Here is a 25,561-nt window from a genome sequence, read left to right as displayed (position 1 = left end):
AATTTGTAATTAATTAATACACTTACAAGGGAGGTCTAAGTTTCTCCCTCCGAATTTCCATGAAACTTGGCAGGTGTATAGAGCCCCCCTCAAATGTCAAGATGAGGAGAAATTGAAGTGGGGATCTGACCCCGAAACCTCGTAAATATGGCATAGGAAGAAACAGGGAGCATAGGGTCTCTATACACCTGTCAAATTTCATGGGAATCGGAGGGGGACACAGGGGTCAGATGATCCCCACGTCAATTTGTCCTCATCTTGACATTTGAGGGGGGTTGCCCCTTAAAACAGTTTTTTAACCGAAACAAAAAAACACGTATTTCTTCATTTGGGCCTGTTTATACACACACCTCCCAAGTTTCATGGAAATCGGAGAGGGACACAAGGGGTCAGATCCCCACTTCAATTAGTCCTCACCTTGACAATTCAGTGGGTTTGGCCCTGTAAAACGGTTTTTTAGCTGAACCAAAAAAAAAAAACACGTATTTCTTCCTTTGGGCCCAACTATACTCCTGCCAAGTTTCATGAAAATCGGAGGGGGACACATAGGTCAAATACCCACTTAAATTTGTCCTCATGTTGACATTTGAGGGGGGTTGCCCCTTAAAACAGTTTTTTAGCCGAAACAAAAAAAAAACACGTATTTCTTTATTTGGGCCCGTTTACACACACACCTGCCAAGTATCATGGAAATCTGATGGGGACACAGGGGTCAGATCCTCACTTCAGTTTGTCCTCATCTTGACATTTGAGGGGGTTTTGCCCCCTAAAACCGTTTTTTAGCTGAAACAAAAAAACACGTATTTCTTCCATTGGGCCCGTTTATACACACACCTGCCAAGTATCATGGAAATCGGAGGGGGACACAGGGGTCAGATCCTAATTTCAATTTGTCCTCATCTTGATATTTGAGGGGGTTTTGCCCCCTAAAACCGTTATTTAGCTGAATCAAAAAAACACGTATTTCTTCCATTGGGACCCACTATACGCCTTCCAAGTTTCATGGAAATCGGAGGGGGACACTGAGATAACCTCCCTTGTTAGTCTTACACTTTGTAATTATATAACACGGCATATATTATAATGTTTTATTTTAATTTGTAAAACTGTAACTGTAGAACAATTGTATAATTGTTGTATAACATTTCTACGAGGGGCGTATCATAAAGAATTACACTTTATTGTATTCGATACATACAGACATAGATACATTTAATCGGCTATATGCACTTTCTCAACATAGTCCCCCTGGAGCTGTAGACACTTACGCCAGCGGTGTGGAAGTCGTTCGAGACCATTTTGAAACCAGTTCTTTGGAGTTGTGTGCACCCATCGCTGGACAGCCTCATGGAGTTCCTCACAATTGTTGAAATGGTGACCACGCAGGGCCTTCTTCATGGCGCCAAACAAGTGAAAATCGGACGGTGCCAAATCGGGAGAGTATGCTGGATGTGGTAACACCTTGAAACCCAGTCGGTCAATAGCAGCTGTTGTTTCATGACTGGTGTGCGGTCGGGCATTGTCATGTTGGAGAAGCACACCTTTGCCCCATTTGCCTTGCCTCTTCTTTCGAATTGCACGACGCAACCGCGCCAGTGTTGCCACGTAGACTGCACTGTTAACGGTGGTTCCCCTCGGTAGCCAATCAATGAGGATGATGCCATCACTATCCCAAAACACAGTGGCCATTTGTTTCCCAGCCGTGGGCGCTGTTTTGAATTTCTTGGGTGGGGGCTACCCTTATGTTTCCACTGCATGGATTGGGATTTGGTTTCCGGTTCGTGGTAATGCAGCCACACTTCATCACCTGTCACAAGCTTCCCCATGAAATCAGCTGGACTCTGGTCGTAAAGTTCCAAAAGCTCCCTGGAAATGTCTGCGTGTTGTTGTTTGTGGAATGCGTTAAGACATTTCGGTACCCACAGAGCTGACACTTTACCCATTGTCAAGTCACTGTGCACAATGCGTTGCAGGGTTCGTCTGCTTAATCCCGTAATCCTCTCCAGTTCCGTAAACGTCACACGCCTGTTCTCCAGTATGACATTTTCCACACGCGCGATGTTTCCGTCTGTTTTCACACTCACATGTCGCCCTGGACTCTTTCCCTTCTCCGTCGTCATTTGACCATTTTTCCAGCCAGTTACCCAATTATACACCGTTTTCCGTGACACTGTATACTCGCCACACACAGCCACTAACCGTCTATGGATACGTTCCGTTGTTTCCCCTTCCTTCCACAAATACCAACTCGTCCATCGTTGACCACGTTCATCTTGTTCCATGTTGTCCGCAACAGCACTCGTGACGTTGTGCTTCGACGGCTGCACAGGCCACCGACTACGCACTGTCACACGGTGCTGCCACCTGGCGGTAGACAAGGTACCTATGCGCCAAACCTGCGCAGTGCGTGGAATTACGCCATTTCATTTTGCATTAAAACAATAAAGTGTAATTCTTTATGATACGCCCCTCGTATCTTGTTATATGTGTTAAAGGTTTCATCCTGGAATGGAATGTCTCACATTTATGTGTGTTTTCATTTCCAATGCATTCGAATGAATACATATTCGTTTCAATGGCATTTACAAAATAATCTCTGACATTTTATGTTAAACAAGTAAGATTATTTTTGTGCACGAGTGTGTGAGCCGATGCGTAGCAAAGTATTTTAGGAACAACACTTGAAAAAATTCTTGTAGGACTAACTAATGAAAAATTTATTTGTAATCGAAGATCATAATACCTTTTATGATGTGGTAATATTATAATGGGATTGAGATACAAAACTCTCGGATCCGGATCCGGATCCAGATCCGGAACTCTCGGATCCGGATCCAGATCCGTAACTTTCGGATCCGGATCCACATCCGTAACTTTCGGATCCGGATCCAAATCCGTAACTTTCGGATCCGGATCCAGATCCGAAACTTTCGGATCCGGATCCGATTGGATCCGGATTTTTCGGATCCGGATCCGTTTGGCCATCCCTAATGCAGGCCATACTTTGGAATCAAATATCTCCATTATTTGTGTTTTCCACATGCTGGAACCAATTTTATATTACGGGAAAATATCGAAATCTGTCTACCAAAAGGTAACAGTTCCGAATGTTTTATGTTGGTTTTTTTTTTTCAAAGTTTCCTAGCAGGAAGACTAATTATCATAGAATTTTGGCATTCATTGTGACACGAAATTTGAACCTTCCTTAAAATAATGAGCACTATTTGGATTCGAAAAAAGTTATTTATGTTGAAAAAAACAACTTCAAAATGACCTTACGCAATCATACACGCTTCCCACGGAAAAGGTATTCTCCGGTTGACAAGCGACAGTAAGTATCGTAAACTAGTGGGATTGAATGTAGAAATAATTCGGAACCTTAGTACAGGGTCTTTATTTTAATTGTAAGACAACCAAACCTGACCTTCCTAACCTAACCACAAAAGCGTATTTGACAAAATCTTAAGTAATCGCTAAAACTCTGCAGTATGCGTTAACAGACATAAATTGAAATCAAACCACGTAAAAGTTTCATTTGTAGCATGATGAAATCGTAATAAAACAAAAGGAACTTGGGCCCATTTTCACCACTTTTCAGCAAAATTTCATTCTACACGCAAAAAATACGTAAAATTACTATCGGCATCAAACCAACATTCCTAACCTAACAACGATGTGTGACCAGCGTACGTTTAATTCCTCTATTTCGCACCAGTTTTTTAAATATAAATTCATTCTACATGCACAAAACACGTGCATATTCGAATAATGACGTCACTGATATTGCATAAAATCACTAATTTATCGGGTGTAACACATCTCTGCAATGTAAAAACTACGACAACGAGCAAATGAACCAGTTGATCAGGTTGCTTCTGAACGGGTCGCAAATGAAGGACTCAAAATGGGGGGAACAAAGTACTGAGTCCCTTTGTTTTTACTCGGCGTCCATACCCATCCAGTGTGATGTCAACCACAGCCAGTTACGTGAAATTCTGCTCTTCAAGCTTTATTGCAGATCCAAAACCAATGAACTGTACGAACACCAACCTGCTCCGCTTCACGTATCAAAAGAGAACGGGTTCTGAACGGGTGTGTTCTTGAAGAAAGAAAATTTCCTCACCACACACAAAGCTAAAGCAACATTTTTCCTTAAGAAATTCTGAGGATGGCTGGTGCGTAGGTTTCGTCTTGAGTAGCTTGTTCTATAAGGAAAAATCTCACGCCTCTCCAAATTAAGGTCTTGAACAGGTTCAGAAGAACGAGTCGCAAAATGAACGGATCCAAGATCCGAGAGTGAATAAATATAGAATCAAAATGCGAAGGAACCATAATTTTGTACGTAACAGACTAGAAGTTATAATGACGAGAGGAACAAGTTTCTGAACTGAATCTTTTGGGGGGACTGGAATCACAACAACCGAATTCGTAACTGCAAATGAACCGTTCGTTCATTTTGTAACTGGTTCTTCTGCAACTCCAAAATGCTCATAAATTCCAGAAAATATGCAAAATTCCCTGACTATTCCCTGACCAACCAAATTCCCTGACTTTTCCCTGTTTTCCAGTCGCGTATCAACCCTGTGAGAACATGGCTCAATTATATTCACACATCTTTACAGATGCTTTTACATAACCCTTCCTAGTATACGGGAGACGGAGGGGGGGGGGGGGGGGAACTTGCTTGGAAAACTTTCCTTTTTTCTTATTTGCCAGGAAAGAAGTAAGGAGGATTTGCCAACCCCAGTTATCCAATATTAGTTTAAGAACTAATTAGTTAATATAAGTTAATTATCTCACAAGAGATAATTAATCTGCAACTACTTTCCAGGGCTATCCAATAATTTCATGAAGCAGTCTTCTTTTTAATGCAGCTATCTGCATAGGTAATATTGCTCGTACGGGACATACAATACAATACAATAATCCTTCCCCCCTTTCTATCTGCAACTTGGCTCGGGAATAAGCACGCTGCTGACTAAAAAAAATGAATGCTGTAGTACAGCTTTTCTTGCCTTCAACAAGTGCTTTATCTTTAAAATGTGCAGGACCTTCTATTCCGCCACACCTGTGCGTTGGTGCCAGTCTGTCTGGAGGGAAGCTGCTACCAGGCCAGTGTTATGTCTAGCTCTTCCAAAGCAGTCCCTTGTCGATATCGCTTTTGGCAGCAATGACTCATCCAACATAAAGGATGCATCTTTTTGTTCTTGTTCTGAGTTCTGACAAACAAAACCATAACTCTTCTCTTGTGGATAACACAAGATTAATCCTTTTGAACACTAGAGCAAGTGGCGTGGCCAGGATTTTTAAGGGGGGGGGGGGCTAAGTATACATTTTTTTTTGCCTCTCCGATGGCATCATAGTAACATCGTCGCCTTGCAATCAAGTTGTTCCAGTACCAGTGGAGGCACATTGTGGTTCGGATCCCACTTTAAACTGTAGGCCCAGTACCGATTAGCCTTCTGTGCATAAAGTGAACTTAAAACCTGTATTCCCATTGAAGGCACCTTTTCAAGTGTGCATTTTTCAAACTTGCCACAAGTACAAAAACATCGTAACTTGAGAACTAATTGTCATAGAGAAATAAATTGGATTTGTTTTTCGTTCTTTTAAAGACAGGGCTTTTAGCGAAGGTAAAATTTATACATGCATTGTGCCTCCCAAATAATTAGGGTTAACCACATTTGGAGGGAAGCGAAACTAAAGACCACTCTCTGAGGATATGTAATGCTTGTGCCGCAATTTAGGAAGAAAAATATGAAATTACGGCATTCGTAAATTTGGCATAATTAAGGAATTTCGCTTCTAGTGTCGGCCCTATGGAAGTTGGATGGACCAAATTTTGAGGGAAGCACGACAAAAGACCACAATGCTCATACCACAACTTTGAAAAGAATGGAAATTAATGCGTTCAGAAATTTTGCTTAATTACGGATTTGGGCTTTTGCCTCCCCCCCCCCCTTCCCCAACTGGACCCTTAATTCTCGGATGTTTCTTAAAATGTAGCTTTTTTCTTCTTCTTACATGTAGAATTTAAATTGTTCAAAAAGATGCAGTGGTTGAGCAGTTATAGCCTTCTATCTTCAATTTTTCCCACAGTAAAGAAAGGGAAATGAAGTGCTTTTTTCAAATGGCGCTTGCAGAAAGAAAATGCACACAGTATTTAGTACAATCACTGCTTTCTTCAGAACCATTCACACGGTAAAAATAAGTCGCAGTGTTCAATAATTTGTTTAGCTGCGATTTCGTTTTACACAACAAAATGTTCTCCAACTTCTCTGTCTTCAACAACCATATTATCTTTAAATATGATGGTAATAAGACACAGCAGTACTCCCAACCCCCCCTTCCCTTGCAGGCCCTACTTGACTTGTGGTGCCAGTAGCTTGTCTGACAGCTTGAAAGATATCAGTTTCTGATCTGCTTTAGGCAGATACGACTTGCCCATCACAATGCAAAAGAACAAAAGTAGGATTATTTAGCACAGGGCAATCTGCCCATTCCATGTCCTCCGATGCAAGTGACATAAATAGAATTCCAAGTTGAGAGTCTGGTGCCATGTTTGCAGCTGATAAGAAAACCTATATGAGAACGGGTGGCAGATGTTATCATGGAAATCTTGAACTCCAAGAGCAGCATTCTTTCCAGCAAGTACAGTTAAAAACGTATAACTGAAGTTTTTCCTTGTTGGGACTGAACTTGTTGAGCATATAACTGGAAAAATCGTATATCTGAAATATAATACCATGCAGCCTTAGGGGAATTAGCAGGGACTGCCAGAAAAAACAACATACTATTGCAAAACGTATACTTGCAATTTCACTGTATAATTAATTGCAAGCTTAGAAGAGAAAAAGGAGAGACATCTAAGATGTTCCAGTGGTGGAGCTATGACAGTATAGCAGACTCTCCTGGCTGTTTCAAAATGTTAACAATTTTAAAAGTTTTTTTTACACCTTTCCAGTGTGATATAATTCTGATATTTCATGAGCAAAGGTTAGGTTGAAAATTTGCACTACAGGTCCTTAGAAGTGTAGAGTGACTAGCCATGTGAGGTTGTGTTGTTGTATGTATATCTTAGTGTAGCTTGAGAAAGTTCTGGGAAACCAGAACGAAAAACATCACAGATAAAATCAATAAAAACCACTAAAAATAACTGTTAGATTATTTTGCATGTACAAAAAGTGGTTATGCGAACCTTCAAGAACATAAATTACACACTTTGAATATCGTGCAATCATCAAGTTCATTTGTAAATATAAATTCCAGAAATGATATGGCTCTGCAGCAAGTTTATGGTGATACAGCACCAAATAAGTCTACAGCTTATGACTAGTTTTCTCAATTTAAGAATGGAAAGGACATATTGGAGTATGAGCAGCACAGTGGGAGGCCTTGCACATCTAGAACTGAAAAAAATATTTAATAAGTGCGACAACTGATTCACTCAGATCCAAGAATAATGATTGTGGAGTTGGAACAAAAGATCGGTATCCTTCACGGATTCATTCACGCATTTCTATCTGAAAATTTGAGGTTGAGATGTGTCTGTGCCAAGTTTGTCCATGGACAAAATCACAAGAAACTATGGATGGGACAGGTTAATTGGTACTCAATCAGTATCAGTCGATATAGGCATATCGGTGTATCAGTTTATCAGTAAAATTACAGATTATTTTACAGATTCCGAAATATCTATAAATATCTTATAATTTAGTGCAAAATTGTTGTAATTTTTATGGAAAATCTCCAAGACCTTTTTTTAAAAAAGTAGGGATGGACCGATATGAAATTTTGGCCGATACCGATAAAGTACCAATATAAAATTTACCGATACCGATAACCGATCCGATATAAAATTAGAAATGATCCTTGAAGAACCTGAAATGTTCATTGATCTCCTTAATAAATGTGTGTTTTGAGGTGACTGCAGTGCAAGAGAAGCTAAATATTTAGACATTTACTTTTTAGAAAGAAGAGCATGGAAATTATCCATAAAAATTACAACAAAATGGCAGAATTTTGCACTAAATTATAAGATATTTATCGATATATCGGATCGATAATTTTACCGATAAACCGATATACTGATATGCCTATATCGGCAGATACCGATTGAGTACCGATTAATCTGTCCCATCCCTATAAAAAAGTGAATTTCTAAATATGAAACATCGTATACATTACAGTCACATGGAAACACATTTATTAAGGAGGTTAATGAAACATTCAGGTTCTTCAAGGATCATTTGGAATTCTATACTGGATCGGTAGAATATCGGTTATTGGTATCGGTAAATTTTATGTCGGTACATTATTGGTATTGGCCAAAATTTCATATCAACCCATCCCTATTGTTGTTTCTTAATGACCTCCCTCCAATGTCTTCAATGGAATTCTTACCATTCTAATTCTGGAGAAACGTGAAGGTCATGACAGCAGTTACACTGGCACCAGTAAACATCTGGTGTGTTGCATTTTCTGCAGAGGCAAAATTAGGCGCTTGTGCTGGCAAAACTACTTAGGATTGAAGAATTTAAGGTTACATTGTGATGGATAATCAGTTTCTTGTTACATCAGAGAGGGCACCAGAAGAACAAGAACAGTTTTCTTTCCACCTGCAGCCTTCAGCTACGTATCTCAGAGGTGAGAACGGCACTGATACAATTTTGAGTGTAGAATGGAGAAAGAAATAATTCATATTAATTTTGTCACATTTTGAACATCTGAGAATTGTCTGTTACAAGATTAATGTGAAAGGAGATGCAACAAAACCTTTACTAAAACTGAGGCAAGTAGGCAATAAAGCTTTCTATATTCCTCTCCCCCTTAACAAAATACAATTTGTCCCATTCTGCTGCTGACTGACTGATTTAGTTTACTTCTCTGAAAGTTTTGGCTAATCGTAAATACGAGGATGAGCGTTGAAACTAACAAAGAAACACTGATGAAGAACATCCATGCCCAAGCTGAGATTCGAACCTGAGATGCCTGGCATAGTAGCATGCTGTGCTAACTACTCTGATGCTGAAAAGACTGTGTTTACAGCAAGGAATCTTGTCAGCATTGAAACACCCACATTCCTATGCACTAGGGCACATAAGTGTGGTGGCAGATTAAGGACTTTCTCCCATGGAGTGAGAGGTAACCTCTCTCTTTTTTCTTTCTTTTTCGGAAAGAATGTTGAGTTCGTCATCTGGGCTTGAGTGCTTAATTTTTGACATCCAGGGCAGATAATCACTTACTCTTATGTTAAGTGGTGATTAGGGACTGCATTTTAAAGGGAAAATTTTACTCTAAAAAGGACCGAAAAAAAGGAAAAGACTATACTTTATTTGCACTCCACTAAAAATATTATTTTAAATGAATGCACATTCATATATAAAAAGGGATACATTAAATTTCATATGAAGTAAAGCAAAAGTGCAAGAAATGTAATGCATTTGTTACTGCTCAAGCCCAGATCTCATTGTTTCAACAATCGCTGCAATGTACTCATGGAGGCGAGGTCAGGTAGAAGAAGCTTGTTCTTTCTTTCCTCTAAGCGGCACCAAATGGACGATTGTTGAATATTTTGTTTAGGGGAAAATACAGTCATACAAAACATTTGCTATTTTGTCAATAAAGGGACCAAGGAAGATGTTTTTTTTAAAAAGAAGAAAAAAAGGGAATGCAGGCTGAAAAAGGGGAAAAACAAGAAGTCAAAACCCATGATCCGTGTTGAGAAATAAAAAAAAAGGAATTCCCTTTAAAATCCGGTCTCTACTGATGATCTTTCAATAGGGCTATGGGTTCTTGATTTGAATGCTGGGTTAAGCACAGATTCGTAACCCTCGTTACAAATAAGCTGCAGAGGTTGGAAAGGATGTAATCCAGTCCCTGTAATAGTCTCCTGTAAAAATTTTAGTTATGATTTGTCTAACCAATGGAACCTAGTAGAGTACATGTAGGAGAGTCAGAAAAACTTGGGTAGACATCACCATATTCTGGACCGGGTGTTTTAGATGCCATTTCCCAAAATGGCCGACAGCGACAATATTTTGCTTTTATTTCTGCTCCTGAAACCGTTAAAGTCATAATTTTGGTGTCTAAATATATGTTTTGAAGGGTGAGGAATCGAATAAAGTGGTTCCTGAAGTTGTCTGATTGTTATTTATTTCAGAAAATCTGTTTTTTTTGTTTTTTTGGAAAAATGTCTACTGGACTCTATTACAGGAACAAGAGTACTATAATTTTGGTTTCATTAATTACACAATTAAACAAGAGAACTACTTAACTGTATGTTTAGGGTGATAAAGCTGTCAGAACTGAATTATATAATTCAAAATTCTAATAATAGTTTCTGTTATTTACACGTTAACTACCATTTATTAAAAATGGATGAGCAAAGACGGATACCAGTAGGAACTAAACTGGCAGATGTTCAACAGGAAGAACAAAATATATTGTTTGATGTGCAGAAGTTCATTATTTGTCAGACTGTGGACAGTAACAAGACAGTTACCACAGTTAATGGTAGAAAAATAATTCATGAAGCAGCCGACATAAGAGATGACATAGTGGCGAAAAGACTGAAATTGTTGCGGCTGAAGAAGTGATTGTGTATCATGTGACAAACCAGTGCTATAAAACGTATACTTTCAAAACATCTCTTGATAAAATAGTGGCCGAATGATCGGAAACTTCCATTGCGCAAAGGTTGTCCTGCACATTATTGGAAAATATCTGTGTGGCAGTGGTGCAAAGGATGCACTTATTGAGTGCAAAGTGTTTGGTGTTAAAACTGCATAATCAGTAATGAATGGAAGTCATTATGTCAGATCGCTCAAGGGCTAACTGATTCTTGAAGAAGCTATATTGAAGATGAAATGGTCAGCATTTTGGAAATGTAACCCAAAGAAAATTATGCTATTACCATTCAACAAGCCCAGAAATTAAAAATAAGTATTTCAACTAAGAATGTGAAAACAAGCCCAACAGAGTTTAATGAACTTTTAGCAACCTTAGCAGTTTTGTAGAATGACTTTCAGAAATTTTCCAATGATTGTGCCACTAAGTTCCAAATGTGGCGATACTAGGATACATTCCTTTACTTTGTAAACTTGTTGAAATTTCTCATAGCGTCTGAGAGAAATGGCGATTGGAAGAGCCACCTTCAAGCTATTAAGAACCTTGTACCTATATTCTGTGAATTTGACAGTATTAACTATTTAAGAAATGCATCATGGTATATGGAAAAAATGTGATTGTTAGAGGAACAGCATCCTGAAGTGTATCAGAAATTTCAAACAGGCCATTTTGTAGTGAGGCAAACCAATCGATCATTTAGTGCAGTGTCGCCGGACATGAAACTAACATGAGCAAACTATCCAACGATCTCGAAAGAGCTCTAAAGGAATAATTGGACAAACAAAGCAACAAATGTGTGTCACTGAATGGGAGTTGGTATATCACGAGGTACTAGCAATAAGCAACTGTTTCTGAGAAATACTTGGTGCTGATGATACCAGTTACAGTGAGGTAACTCTTCATCATGAATTATCAGGAAACTTGAGTTCCAAGATGTTAATGTTTGTGAATGCAGTATTTGAATTTATGAACAGTAGAGGCAATCCATATGAAACATCCAGCCAGACCCAACTTCATAATTTTATCAGTAAACAATGTGTACCTAGAGAGGATGCTACTCACCTGATGAAAGTGAGAGAGCATGGAGAAGAGAGTTATGATCTATTCAGAAGTGAACGTTTCGTTAAGAAAACTACAAAACTTTCTGGTGTCATCACGAAGGTAAGACTCCCAACAATGATGGGTGAAACCGTAGTGCCTGCTCCGAAATCGAAGACAACACTCGCTTCCCAAAAGAATAATATTGCTGCAGCTGATAGAAGTATACACATAGCTAAAGCACGAGGAGAAACAATAAAGATATTTTGAAATATGATCTGCTGCCAACTAATATGTTATTAGATGATATTGGCTACACAACGAAACCTGTAAATTATCTACTGTTGTCTGAACTGGAGAAAAAAACTAGATCCAACTGATTACTGTTTTCAAGAACGTGAAGTCATGAATACTGCTGTCGTAGTTGATTTTATGTCACAAGTTCGCCAACTCAGAACTAAGTGTATGGGAACTTTTAAAAGTAACTCTAATGCAACTCAATACCACGGAACTAAAAGAGTGGATTTTGTATTTGACAGCTACATTGAGCAGTCACTAAACGAAGGTGAAAGAGAAAGATGGAGACCTGCTGATCCAATTGAAATGATGACAATCGAATGGGACACCCTTATTCCTATACAGACGGACAGATTCTGGTCTGCAAGTAAAAACAAACAGCTGTTTCAATTGTCCGCTGCTACCGGTTTTATTGAACATGCAAAAACGACTAACTTCACTACAGTGATGAGTGGAACCATCACAGGAGACAATGATACCAGAGATGCCTTCATGGTTATGAACAAGGAACTTCGAACTTGCTCTGACCTTCAGACCTTTGTAGAAGAAGCAGATTCCAGAATGATACTCCATATATTCCATGCTGTTCAGTCAGGCATAACATACTTCATAGTATTATCTAATGACACTGATGTAGTTGTTCTCGTCCTTCGATATCTATTTTAACTATTCACGAAAGGATTGGAAGAAATGTGGATTAAAGTGGGTGTGGGTGACAAAGTGCGTTATGTGCCTCTACACACGCTGGGGAGAAAACTGGGAGCTACGCTTTGCAGAACTTTAATTAAGGCACACATCAATACAGGTAGTGATGTTACAAGCAAGATAGGAACAAAGCCATCTTCACTGAAAGCATCACTAGAAACATTACTAATTGGATTTGCAGAAAAAAATACTATGTCTGAAGAAGCACTTGATAAAGCAGAGGAATATCTTGTTCAAGTTTTACATCCATCCGTCCTCAAAGTATAAGACATTTGATGAGCCTCATTATTCATTACACAAACACATATCTTTGCTACCACCCTCATCTTTCTCGAAAAGAAATGTACATTTGAGAAGATGTTTTTTTTTTTGTTCTGCAGAAATGCTTAAAACTTTCACGAAGCTACTTTCCTGATGGAACCCTGCAACCAACCGATTATGGATGGTGAAAAGATGCAAATGGCGTACTAAAGCCTGATATCTGCCTTCATGGAGTGCCTTCTGAGTTACTAATACAGTGTACTTGTAAAGCATGTGCTACTAGTAGATGTAAATGTCGTATGATATATTTACCATGCTCTGAGTATTGCAAATGCGGCGAAGAATGTAAAAGATAGTGTGGGAGAAAAATAAGAAATTATCATATTATTATGCAGATTGTTGCAATAACTTGTAAAAAACATTTAAGTTCAGAGTTTTCATAATTACCATGTGTGCTTTATTAGAATATAACTTTTTAATGTGTGCTTTATTTTATTTAAAAATCCTCTATGTTGTGTAAATGTAACTTTACAGATAATTGTAGTCAGTATTTGTTCATATTATCCTTTATAAATGCAAAAAAACAGATTTTCTGAAATAAATAACAATCAGACAACTTCAGGAACCACTTTATTCGATTCCTCACCCTTCAAAACATATATTTAGACACCAAAATTATGACTTTAACGGTTTCAGGAGCGGAAATAAAAGCAAAATATTGTCGCTGTCGGTCATTTTGGAAAATGGCATCTAAAACACCCGGTCCCGAATATGGTGATGTCTACCCAAGTTTTTCTGACTCTCCTACATGTATTCTACTAGGTTCCATTGGATAGACAAATCATAACTAAAATTTTTACGGGACTCTATTACAGGGACAGGAGTAATGTGAAAAACAGAAATGCAAACTATTTATTGACACCTTGTAATCAAGGAGTAATTTTGTGAATTCAAAAGAAATTCCTGGTCAGTAGCTACATTATAATAATGGGAACACTTGGGAACAATTTATGCTCCAATGTGTATATAGTTTATGCGAAAGTGGAAGTTGTAGTCTAACTGTAAGAAATCTTTATTTTACATGATGTCAAATGTTCTGGAGTCTTATCTAATATAATGCAACATGTGATAAATATTGTAACGTGGGACTGACCTTCTGATATGCTAGCTCTAATAGATTTCATCTTTGATAATTCAATGGTGTTTTCTACTGCAGTCCGTAGGTGTTTTATTTGGTCCAGAATCGTTTCCACGTTCTTAGCCATCGCAGCTGCATCGCTTAAGCTCTCCAGATCCTTCAGAGGTATATCAGTCTTCAGGTGGCTCCTGAGGATTTCTATCTTCGAAGGAGTAAAGCCATCTGTCTTGATCTCCGGACCATTTTCTTCTCCTGGAATAAAACATATTACATATGGGCAATTCCATTGAAATGGATGTGACATTCAGACAAATTTACATTCATTTTCTAATTATTTTCTTAGCATCTTGAAATATGTAACACTATCAATTCATGTAATTTCACTTTCCTTGATGCAAGTTATTTAATTTCAAAATATTTCTCCCCCATTTTAATTTTCAGCTACAGAAAATACAATAGAACCTTGATTTTATGTTTCTCAGGGGACCAAACTGAAAAACAAAATAAAATGCAGGAGAATGTAAAATTGAGGAAAATTTTATAACATTTTGCTATGTTGGGACTGTCAAGATTGAATGAATAACGTGTGGAAAATATAAAACCCGGGCACATAAAATCAGGGTTGCTCTGTACATTTTTTGTAATTGTGACGGGTGTGACACTTCTGAGACTTGACTTTAGAACCTTCAGCAGTCTTTCAAAAAACACTGAAATATATGGGTTTTCTCAAACAATTTTATTTTATTTTCAAAGCAAAACTTTACTCGACATTTAGATGCTTTTAGTTTGTAAAAATATTACTACACACTTTCTTTATAAACATTTTTTGCCCATGACAGGTGTGACACCTTTTGTGACGGGTGTGCCACCATGCACATACTTTACTTTGTAGGATTATGGAACAATGAAAAAGGCTATGAAAATTATCATAAATAGACTCTTCAAACTAAGGTTTCTTTCAGAAATAAAGTAGGATACTTCAGACCTTAAGATATAGAAACAATAAATCAGACAATTAGAATGAAATTAGAATTAGCTAATTCAGTTTTCTTATGATATAATACTGTATCATAATGAAATTAAATTAAGTGGAAACCACACATAAAATCCCACTTCTGCTATAAAAAGTAATAGGCTTGAAACAACATGTGAAGCTAACGTTTGTATTAATAATTCAAAATTCTTCATAGTTTTCCCTTTAATTTCACATATATTCATAATTGGTATAATTGATTTGTCCACATTCATATTGAATGGCTAATTTTTACTTCAAAAATAAAACTTCAAGGGAAAAAAAGCAAGATTATGCAAAGAGGCTGTTTATGCTTCATACCTTTAAACTACTTTTACAATACACAGGTATGTATATCATATTAGTCTTTTTATTGCACTAAAGCCAGATTACGCTTTTACACCCGATTTTGCCAAAAGATATGCAGTGAAACCAATATCATTTATTCAAATAAAGGGTGTGCCAAGAGGAAGGGCAGATTTCAATTGTGCCATTGTCTTGTTGTTGTTGGGTTGCCACACTTCCCATGAGACAATTGCCTTGCTGCACAAATTTCCGGGTCAAGTGCTTTCGTGCAAATGGCCAGAACTGGCCAACGAGGTCATGTCATGTGACACCCTGAGACTTCTTTGGGGGAACATGAAATCACAGGTTTACGAAAACAATCCCCGAACCCTTCCAGAACTCAAGGTACAAAAACAGTAGATTTCGGGTTCAAAAGTGGTAAATAAAATAAAATTTTGATGTTATAGCAGTGAATAATCACATCAAAAGTGTTATATAAAATGACATTTTGGTTGTGAATATAATCCTAAATTTGATTTAAAAACTGCACTTAATACACAAAATAAACTTATTCCTTCTAATAGCACATTTATGTAGTTACCAGAGTACTAAGTTTATTCCTGTGGAAAGGGTCCATTTTGGTTTTTCAAATATTTACAGCAGAATTAATCAATTTTCCGTGAATTGCATAACTCCCATACTTTCCATACTTAACAGACAACATGCACCCTTTGTAATGATGTAGAAATATATGCCATATGCCATGAAAAAATGCACGTTATTAAATCCAGCTTTCTCGTTGGGACACCCTTTACAAGGTTTTCCAGAATGAATGGTAGCATCATTGTGAAGGATACATTACATGGTAAACCTTCAAATTGCTTTAGTTCAGCAACTCAAATAGTCCACAGGCAGTGTCATGGGGTGGTGATTGAGGAAAACATACAAACAACTGCAGTTGCATTGTGTGCTACTAGGTAGGAAGTTGCAGTGTGAATTTGTGTGTTGTTGTTCGATGTACACATGCAAGAGAAAAGAAAAGTTGCTTGTGTCCTATGGCTGGTGGAACACAAATTTGTGATCCTGATACAAAGGGAATTTAGATGACTAACAAAAGATCCAATGCACAAAAACAATATCCATTGATGGTTCAGCCAGATACCCCAGACAGTAGTGTGAAGAAAAATCAGGCAGACCGAAGAAATCAGATGATAAGAGTGCAAAGAATCTAGCAGTTCTGCATTTGAAGTTTACAAAAATGACTCCCACTCCATAGTCAACAATTGGGCCTTTCTCAATCAACTGTATAATGTCATATGGAAGAGATTAAGTTGCATGCCTACGAAATTAAATTGTTGTATGAAATTAAGCCACAAGACAAGCCAAGAAAGATTGAATTTGCTGGGAACATAATACAAAAATTGGATTACGAGCCAGAATTTTTATCTCGTATCCTCTTATCAGATGATGCAACATTCCATGTTAACTTGTGCAACTTGCGTTACATGTTAGCTTTCCAGACCAGTGGATGGGAAGAAGTGACCACGCTGTGGTCTGCAAGAAAACACATTATCCCATTAGACTTCTTGTGGACTATGGTTTACAGTGAATAAAATCTCAAAATAGTGTGCTGCAGTGAGTGTTTTTCCCTCAGGACTCTACATACCATACGAAATTGGCAGCTTCTTCACCCGAGTAGGTAACACTTGAACAAGTATGCACTTGAAGTTCATGTATAACTGTAACTTGTCTCTGGCAGTGAGCCCTCAAATATGGATTGAGAAGTGAAAGATGCAGTGAAATTGAAACTTATATGAACAAAGTCATCATCTCCATGTTAAAATATAGTTAAGTACAAGATATAGCAATATATGAAAATGAATAGAAGATTATGGGCTTACCAGGGTGGATTTTTATACACATATATGCATGATTATTGTCACATTGAAATGGTATTTGATTCTATACACTCGAGCATGGAAGACTCAAACAAGTATGATCGAGCGAAAGAGGTCCGATGCAGTACTCTAGTGCACATATTGAGACCTAGTAGCATAGGCATGCTGCCCCGAAAGCATTTCAGTTAACACAAAATTAAAAAAACAATAAAGAATATTTTTTCATTAAATTTTAACATCGCCATATACAACATTTAAGGGTTAATAAAGTTAATCCTGCACACCACACAATGTTTTGCAAAGAAACTTATGCAAAAGAAGAAAAAGAAAAATAAGCCATAGTTTATTAGAGTGCTCTTTCTAAGTAACCACGAAATAAATAATGAAACCTCTTTGGTCTCCCGGATGGCACAGTGGTAGTGTTGTCCCCTTGCGATCAAGGAGTCCCAGTTTCGATACCCGGTGGAGGCACATAGTGGTTCGGATCCCACTTTAAATTGTAGGTCCAGTCCCGATTAGCCTTACTGCACATAAAGTGGACTTAAAACATCAACTCAATCAATCAATAGTGAAACCTCAATTTTATGTTTATCAGGGAACCAAATTGAAAGAACTTAACCAAACTGAATGTATAATGTGGAAAAATTTAAAGCCAAGTAATATAAAATGGGGGTTCCACTGTATTATTAGATACAATGGAACCTTAGATGGAACATTACTCTCATATTTAAGTCAAGAGTTATTCATCACATAGCTAAAGATATGCAAAAAACTCTGCCTACTGTCAATCAACATCAAGTAACATTAAAATGAAGGTAGAAAGTTTACTTGGTCCTAAAATGTAACTCACCATGAACAATTCCACCTAATTTTTCATGGTCCAGGAGAACTCTGCTTGGAGTTTCTCCATTCACTGTGCACACGTGATGATACAGCTGGGCAAGTTCATCAGAAATTGTCAAGAGATCATTCTGGGCTGTGTCAAGAGAAGAACCAGCTTCTCCAGCCAAATGACCCAACAACCTCACATCGGTCTGCAACTCCAGTACTCGCTGGTCTGTATCCAGCAGCTGCAAAAGAATTGGTTGCATTAACATGGGAATGCACATAAACACACATTCAATTACCATATTTACTCATGTACAATGCACACTTTTTCCAAATCCCCACCCGAAAAAAAACTGTTGTGTGTATTATACACAGAATAATTCAGACAGCCAAAATGAAACCACATATGTATTCACTATGTCACTGAGTATATATATCACTGTGTATAACACATACGTATCAAACACTGTAAAAGTGAAATGGTAATTTTCAACAATTTTTCACTTTGCAACACCGAGAAAACAAAGTGCCGTTCCGGCAGAATTTGAGCATTCACCTCCTGTCACACGAAATGAGAAATAACTGAAAATAACTTCCGGAGTGCTGCAAATCCAAAACATAATTTTGATATTACTTTCTTCTACTACACAACAAACAAGATGGTAACAGAAGTGAAAGCTTTGGGATGTTAAACACGTGGAGGAGAGAGGTGGTGTGAGTTGGTGAGTTATTGCATACACAAGATGATATTCTCCTCTTGGTCCACATAACAACATGTAACTAATTGAAAAAGTATGTTGTAATTTGCTCTTGATCAGCGTAGCAACAGATTTACAACCTGCAACTAAAAAAAACAATTCTTGAACCTGAATTTTACTGCACATTATACGTGGGTCAGTCAAAAAGTTAGTTGCATAGCATGAGAAAACAAACCAGAAGCGAACTTTCACGAAACTTTTATTTGCACATAAAAGTTCCATACAGAAGCTACTTTTCGACGTAATCACCACCTTTATTTAAATATTTGTCGAGGCGTGTTACAAGTTTGATGCAAAGAAGTTGCATCCAACGTTCGATAACCATTGACGGGTTGCAGCTTGCACCTAGTCATCCAAGTGAAATCGTCGCTTTGCAAGTCCTTCTTTCATGGGTCCGAAAACATGGAAATCACAAGGTGCAAGATCTGGGCGATAAGGGGGGTGATCCCACACTTCCCACCGAAACTTGCGCACAAGATCCGACGTTAGTTTTGCCGCATGCGGTCTCACATTGTCATGCACGAGCACAATGCCTTTCGAAAGTTTACCTGGCCATCGATCTTTAAGTGCTTTTTGCAATCGTTTTAAGGTTTCACAATAAGACGATTCATTAATTGTGGCCCCCTTCGGCATGAATGTGGTATACACCACACCTTCTGTCACATTGTTCGGAACTTTCTTCAAGTCGGGGACGTGGGATGTTTCCACTCGATGGAGTGGAGTTTCATTTCAGGTGAGAAATGATGAACCCGTGACTAGTCTCCGGTCACAATTTTGTCCAAAACTCCTGTCCTTCATGTTGATAACGTTTCAAAAATGCATAAGCACTGTCAAAATGCTTCCCTCTCTGTTCGTCTGTCAATAGCCGAGGCACCCATCGTGCGCAAACTTTACGGAATTCGAGATGCTCGGCAATGATTGTATGCACAGTTTCATGTGAAATACAGAGTTCATTTGCGATTTCGTCTATTGTTACGCGTCTGCAAGAATGAGTTCATTCAAGCGAGAGCGGATCTCCGCATTTGTCGAAGTTGATGGTCTTCTCTCACGGTAAGCATCGTCGATATCTGTACGTCCGTTCTCAAACATGGTGCACCACTTTGCGATAGCTTGATGCAATATTGCATTTTCACCATACACTTCGTGCACCTGCCGATAAATTTCTGTGCAGTTACACCCTCTTGCACACAAAACCAGAATCACTGCACGCACTTCCACTTTGGACGCCACCTGCAGCTGCCGAAACGTGTTCACGACTGGTTAGCAAGCAACCTCCAACTTCCACGTCAATGCCGCTACGTCACGCGCCACATATACATGTCTGCAGTGTTGGAAACCTGTTGCAAGAAAATATCCCTGTACCAAAATTTTTGACAGGGGTGTGCAACTAATTTTTGGACTGGCCCACATATATGAGATAATTGTTTGTTGCTTTCCCCATCAGAAACAAGGGTGTGCATTACACATGCATTACATATACACTGCTCAAAATAATTAGGGGATCAGGCAAAAATAAGTAGGGGATCAGACCAGATATCAAAACGTATGTAAGCATACTAATACCAGATCCTTTATTCCATTCTGAGATTAGTTACAGCAAGATATGCTGTCATGATACCTGATGTTAATGACATTAATGACATGTGACGCGATATGACAATAGTAGGACAGCACAAAAAAAGCACAAAAACAGACACAAACAATACAGCAAGTCTCCTCTAGTACAGTGTATGGTCTCCCCTAACGGCCAACACTGCTGCACACCTGCATGGCATGGAATCAATGAGCTGGTCAATGAGCTGTTGGGGGTTACGTCACCACTCTGCCAGAAGGGCATTTTCCAGCTCTGCACGAGTTGTGGGAGGTGCTGATCGAACTGCAACTTGTCGGCCTAGTGCATCCCAGATGTGCTCCATTAGATTTAAGTCTGGAGAGCAAGCTGGCCAGGGCAGACGCTCGATACCCTCCTGGTCTAGCATGTCGTCCACCAACCCAGCTCGGTGTGGACGAGCATTATCATCCATGAAACGGAAAGAATCACCAATGGCACCAGCATAAGGCACGACATAAGGTCGGAGGATCTCGTCTCTATACCTTCGAGTTGTCAAGGTGCCATCGTGGATGATGTACAGGTCCGAATGTCCACCAATACTGATTCCTGCCCACACCGTCAGTCCACCGCCACCATATCGGGAGCGTTCGTGCACAAAAGCTGGGTTGTTTCGTGTTGTGCGTTCCCTCCAGATGAGAACACGTCGACTGTCAGGTTCCACACTGAATCGCGAGTCATCAGAGAACAGAACGGACCTCCATTCGGCATGTCCCCAACCACGATGTTCCTCCGCCCAGTTTCTACGGGCTCTAGGTGTTGTAACGTTAATGAAACACACACCATGGGTCTACGTGCATAGAGGCCACCTTCATGAAGACGATTCCGGACAGTTTGCGATGACACTCTGTATCCCGTTGCTGTTTGCCAGGTACGTTGCAGTAGCGTTGCATTCTGCCCCCTGTTCCGACGGGCTGTGATTAAGAGATAACGGTCTTTTCTCGATGTTGTTGCTCATGGACGACCTTGGCCTTGTCTTCTGCGAACACTTCCTGTTGTTTCAAAACGATTCCATAGTCTGGAAATCACACTTTGCGACACTCCAATGGCGTGTGCTACCTGCCGTTGTGACTGCCCAGCTTCAATCCTTCCTATGGCTCTCCAAACCATAGCTTCCGGTAAATCATGTTGGTGCGGCTTTGCCTTTCTCACCTGAACCTTTGCCTTCCCCGACTGAACTGTATCGCTAACCAGAGACGACTAGCATACTACTCTAGCACGCACAACTCCTCCCCTCTACCCTTCGATATCACCAGTGCAAAGGTTACGTCATGTTTAAGGCACTTGAACTTTCATTTACGGGGCTTTAGCAGCTGATTGTAGCTCATACAGGCGTTGACAACATATCTGGTCTTATCCCCAACTTATTTTTGTCTGATCCCCTAATTTTTTTGAGCAGTGTATAAGTAAATATAGTAAATGTAATTATGTATACACACAATGCATACATACTGTAAGGTCAATAAGTTCTAATAAATCTGAATTTCACATCCTGTTTAGGATGAGAGTACTTTAAATGATTAAGCTATGACCATCACGTATTTGTCTTCATGGTGCATTTTGTTTGTTGAACACAGTTTATCAATGCAGATCAACTAGAAATTGCACATGTCACAAATGAAGCATATGTTGAATTGCTTCAAATTCTGAATCGTTTTAGACTTATTTAAAATTTTGGTAAAACAAAAACGTCATAAATGCTACGATTTGATGTACAGGGTGAGTCAAAAGTCAGGTTACATAGGAAGTTTTCCTTGTTTCGTTTCCGATCACTGTAAGTGAGTGAAGGATGCATGCTGGCGCATGGATCGGTCACCGTGGTTCCGTTAAGTAGCCACCTGTGTCTCCAGATATGACGCCAGTGGAATTTTTCCTTTGGAGTCATTTAAAGGTTCTCTTCTGCTCAGTTAAGATTCAGAACATCCAGCATCTGTAAGAACATATTCTGTAATGTGCAAACATGACTATGTCGCACATTCTGTAAAGGGTTCTGGTGAACTGGAAACTTTGCATGCACAAACGAATTGATGTTCAAGGTGTACACGTTGAAAATATACTATGAATTCCTATGTAACCTGACTTTTGACTCACCCTGTATATTGCAGTCTGAATGTTCTTTCTTGGCAGCCACGGTAGCTAAGTCATTAGGGTGTCTGAATACCATGTGAGAGACTTGGGTTCGATCCCTGGTGGGAGAGAACCGGAATTCTTTCCACCTGTTGAAGCAGCTCTGGTGCCCACCCAGTATCGTATAAAGTGGTACCTGGAGGAAGCTCTGGGGAGTAAAGGCAGCCAGGGGCATGGTGCTGATCACATCACCCACACCTTCAGCTGTGATCAAGAAAAGTGTGGGGCCCTAACTCCACACCCCCCCCCTCCCCCATATGGCTTCATTGCATGTTGGAAAGCACATCGGGACACTTTACTTTACTTTTAATGTTCTTACTAAACTGAAATGCATTTAATAAGTTTGTGATCACCCTGTTCTTTTAACATTTCTTTACTGGTGACGTGGATGTCAAACTTGTGTTTCGATTAATTACTGGAGACTTTTGAAATAAATTTGCATAAAACACATGGCTACATTCATATACAGGGTGATTCTAAAGGTATAGTACAAACGAAAACCACAGATACCTCCCATGAAATAGAGACGAAAGTTCCCTTCCACTTCGCCGAGAGATGCCTCCGTGAGGAGCTAGACAACGCCGAAAACGTGTGAAAATGAACTTCACACCTCTGTACAGCCAGTACCAGTGAAGATAGAAAGGCGGAACAAACGAAGTCAAAAGGAACACCAATGTCGCCCATCCGAAAAACACTAGGCGGCAGCTGCGCAACGCATGCGCATGGGGTTCCACAAAGGAAATAGGAGTGTCCCGCAAGACAAGTGAAGGGAAAGAGTAGCGATAGACAACGGTAGGGACAAAAGAAGGAATGAAGCATGAAGTAACAATTGCACAACGGGAAACAAACACATGCAGCACGTGGAGAGTCCCCAAACACAGTGGGGAGACACCGCAGCAAGAACAAAGCACGGTTCAACAAAAGAGAAAGAGGACCGGACGGGGAATGGTACCTGCCAAGGAGACAACAAATGCGGGACGAGGGATTCCCCGTAGCAGCACCGAGGGGATGTCACACAGAGGTTGTGCGCCAGCAGGACAAACACAGCAACTACGGGCACAGGAGGTTTATTGCCACGCAAAGGTGCACTTACAGATAGGAATAGTACGTAGTACGTAGTCGTACCCCGGACTGACGTTGTTATAAAAGTTGCTCAAATTGACGACCACCACATTCAATGCAGGCATAGCAGCGTCGCAGGAAATTCTGGCGAACCCTATCAAAAATCCCTGGCATGGTACACACCTCGGCCGATGCTGCAAGTATCCGCGCTACCAATGTTTCCTTGTCAGGCACCGTGGTCTCGTAGACGAGTGTTTTCACATGGCCCCACAAGAAGAAATCCATTGGTGTGAGGTCAGGAGAACTGGCGGGCCAGGGGACGGGGCCCTCTTTGCCGATTCAGCGCTGTGGGTAGGTACGGTGCAAAAGGGTTCGCACTGTGCCATCAAAATGTGCAGGCGCTCCATCCAATTGAAACCACATACGATGTCGCACGTTGAGGGGCACATCTTCTAGCAGCTCTGGAAGGACTGATGCAAGAAAGGTGCGATAGAGGCGGCCATTTAAACGTGGTGGCAGCAGGTATGGACCGATAATCTGTTCATCGATGATACCTGCCCAGATATTTACTGCAAACTGGGTCTGATGGTGCACCTCGACTGCTGCATGTGGATTTTCATAATCCCACACATCGCTGTTTCGGCAATTGAAGATGCCCTCACGGGTGAATGTTGCCTCGTCCGTGAAAAGCACATGGCGCAAAAAACGGGGATCGTCGGTACAAAACTGCAACAGTCCTTGACAGAATTCCACACGTCGTGGGTAATCCCCAGCCTGCAACGCGTGGACTCGCTGTGGATGATAGGGATACAGCAGATCATCATGAAGGACACGCCACACTGTCGACTGTGATACTCCCACTGCACGTGCAATGCTACAGGTGCTAGTGGACGGTGTGTCGTCCACGCGAGCAAGTACGTCCCCCTCGACCGCCGTGGTGTGGACATGTCTTGGGTGACCGACATGATGGCCTGCACGTAACACACCCGATTCACCAAGGGTACGGTGCACGTTCGAAAACAACCTGCTGTCGGGTTGTCGCCTCTCCGGATACCGTCCGCGATAAAGGCGTGAAGCTGCTTGGCCATTGCCATCTGCAAGGCCGTAGACAAAATGCCTGTCCCTCAGTTCTACAAATGTGTAGCGTTCCATGGTACGGTGAGGTTAGTGCCAATTATGGAATACTGTACTGCAGTGCACAGGTGGCACACACACACGCACACACTGGTCACAACGGCTTCGAAACAACGTACTCAATTGTCGTACGTCACTGACACGCTCCCTGACGCTGCACTTCCAATCAGCCCACACGTCTGCACGGCGTAGTGGTACAATCAGCTGACGTTCCTGAGCCACCCGTGCCTGTGCTCTTCACTACCTGACCACTGCCGTCAGGTGGGGCCATGTACTCTGGGGCCTTGTCATCGTGGAACACATGTAGCGTCCTTCATTCTTGCCCCATTCACCCACAACACGTACTTCGTCCGTCTTGCTCGAGCCGACGGGGAGCACTACGTACGATCGTGTGCTGTTTGTGTACACCAATGTGGGGTAACCCAGCAGTTGAACAGACGTGCATAGCCCCACGTAGCTTCATTACACGATTGTCCCACGCAGTTTATCTGTCCAGCCTTGCTCGGCCCGGTCTCACACCCACGCGGCAGTGTGCGGCTGCGGTGGTGTGAGGCCACGCTTGGTTTCGGAGCGGAAGGCTGCGGCCGAGGAGGGACTCGAGTTGTTCGGCTGGGGTTGCGCTCGGAACCAAGCAGCCGCGTCAGGTCTGGGAACGGTGGACCTGGTGATCGGGATGGAAACATTCCGACCTCGTCCATTAGTGTCGCCCACCGTACGGAGTGGTGGGGTCCGTACGACACTCCAGCAGCCTTTCGCCCGCTCCCACCCAGCGATGTGCCT

The 25,561-nt window shown here is 40.5% G+C and overlaps 1 protein-coding gene across 1 annotated transcript in view; it reads right to left on the bottom strand.

Annotated features, from left to right (window-relative positions):
* BicD (Microtubule-associated protein Bicaudal D) overlaps positions 1–25,561 on the bottom strand; it is a 91,858-nt gene that overhangs the window by 12,631 nt on the left and 53,666 nt on the right. Inside the window, exons 9-10 of the mRNA XM_083131272.1 lie at positions 18,114–18,333; positions 14,084–14,320 (exon numbers count right to left, since the gene is read on the bottom strand). Of these exons, the coding sequence (XP_082987398.1) occupies positions 14,084–14,320; positions 18,114–18,333 (457 nt within the window). The remainder of the gene's footprint in view (positions 1–14,083; positions 14,321–18,113; positions 18,334–25,561) is intronic.

Source organism: Lepisma saccharinum, chromosome 1, assembly GCF_977018435.1.
Source record: "Lepisma saccharinum chromosome 1, izLepSacc3.1, whole genome shotgun sequence".
Lineage (NCBI taxonomy): Eukaryota > Metazoa > Arthropoda > Insecta > Zygentoma > Lepismatidae > Lepisma > Lepisma saccharinum.
The sequence above is the reverse complement of the archived record's forward strand: the minus strand, read 5'-3'. Positions and strand labels throughout refer to the sequence as shown.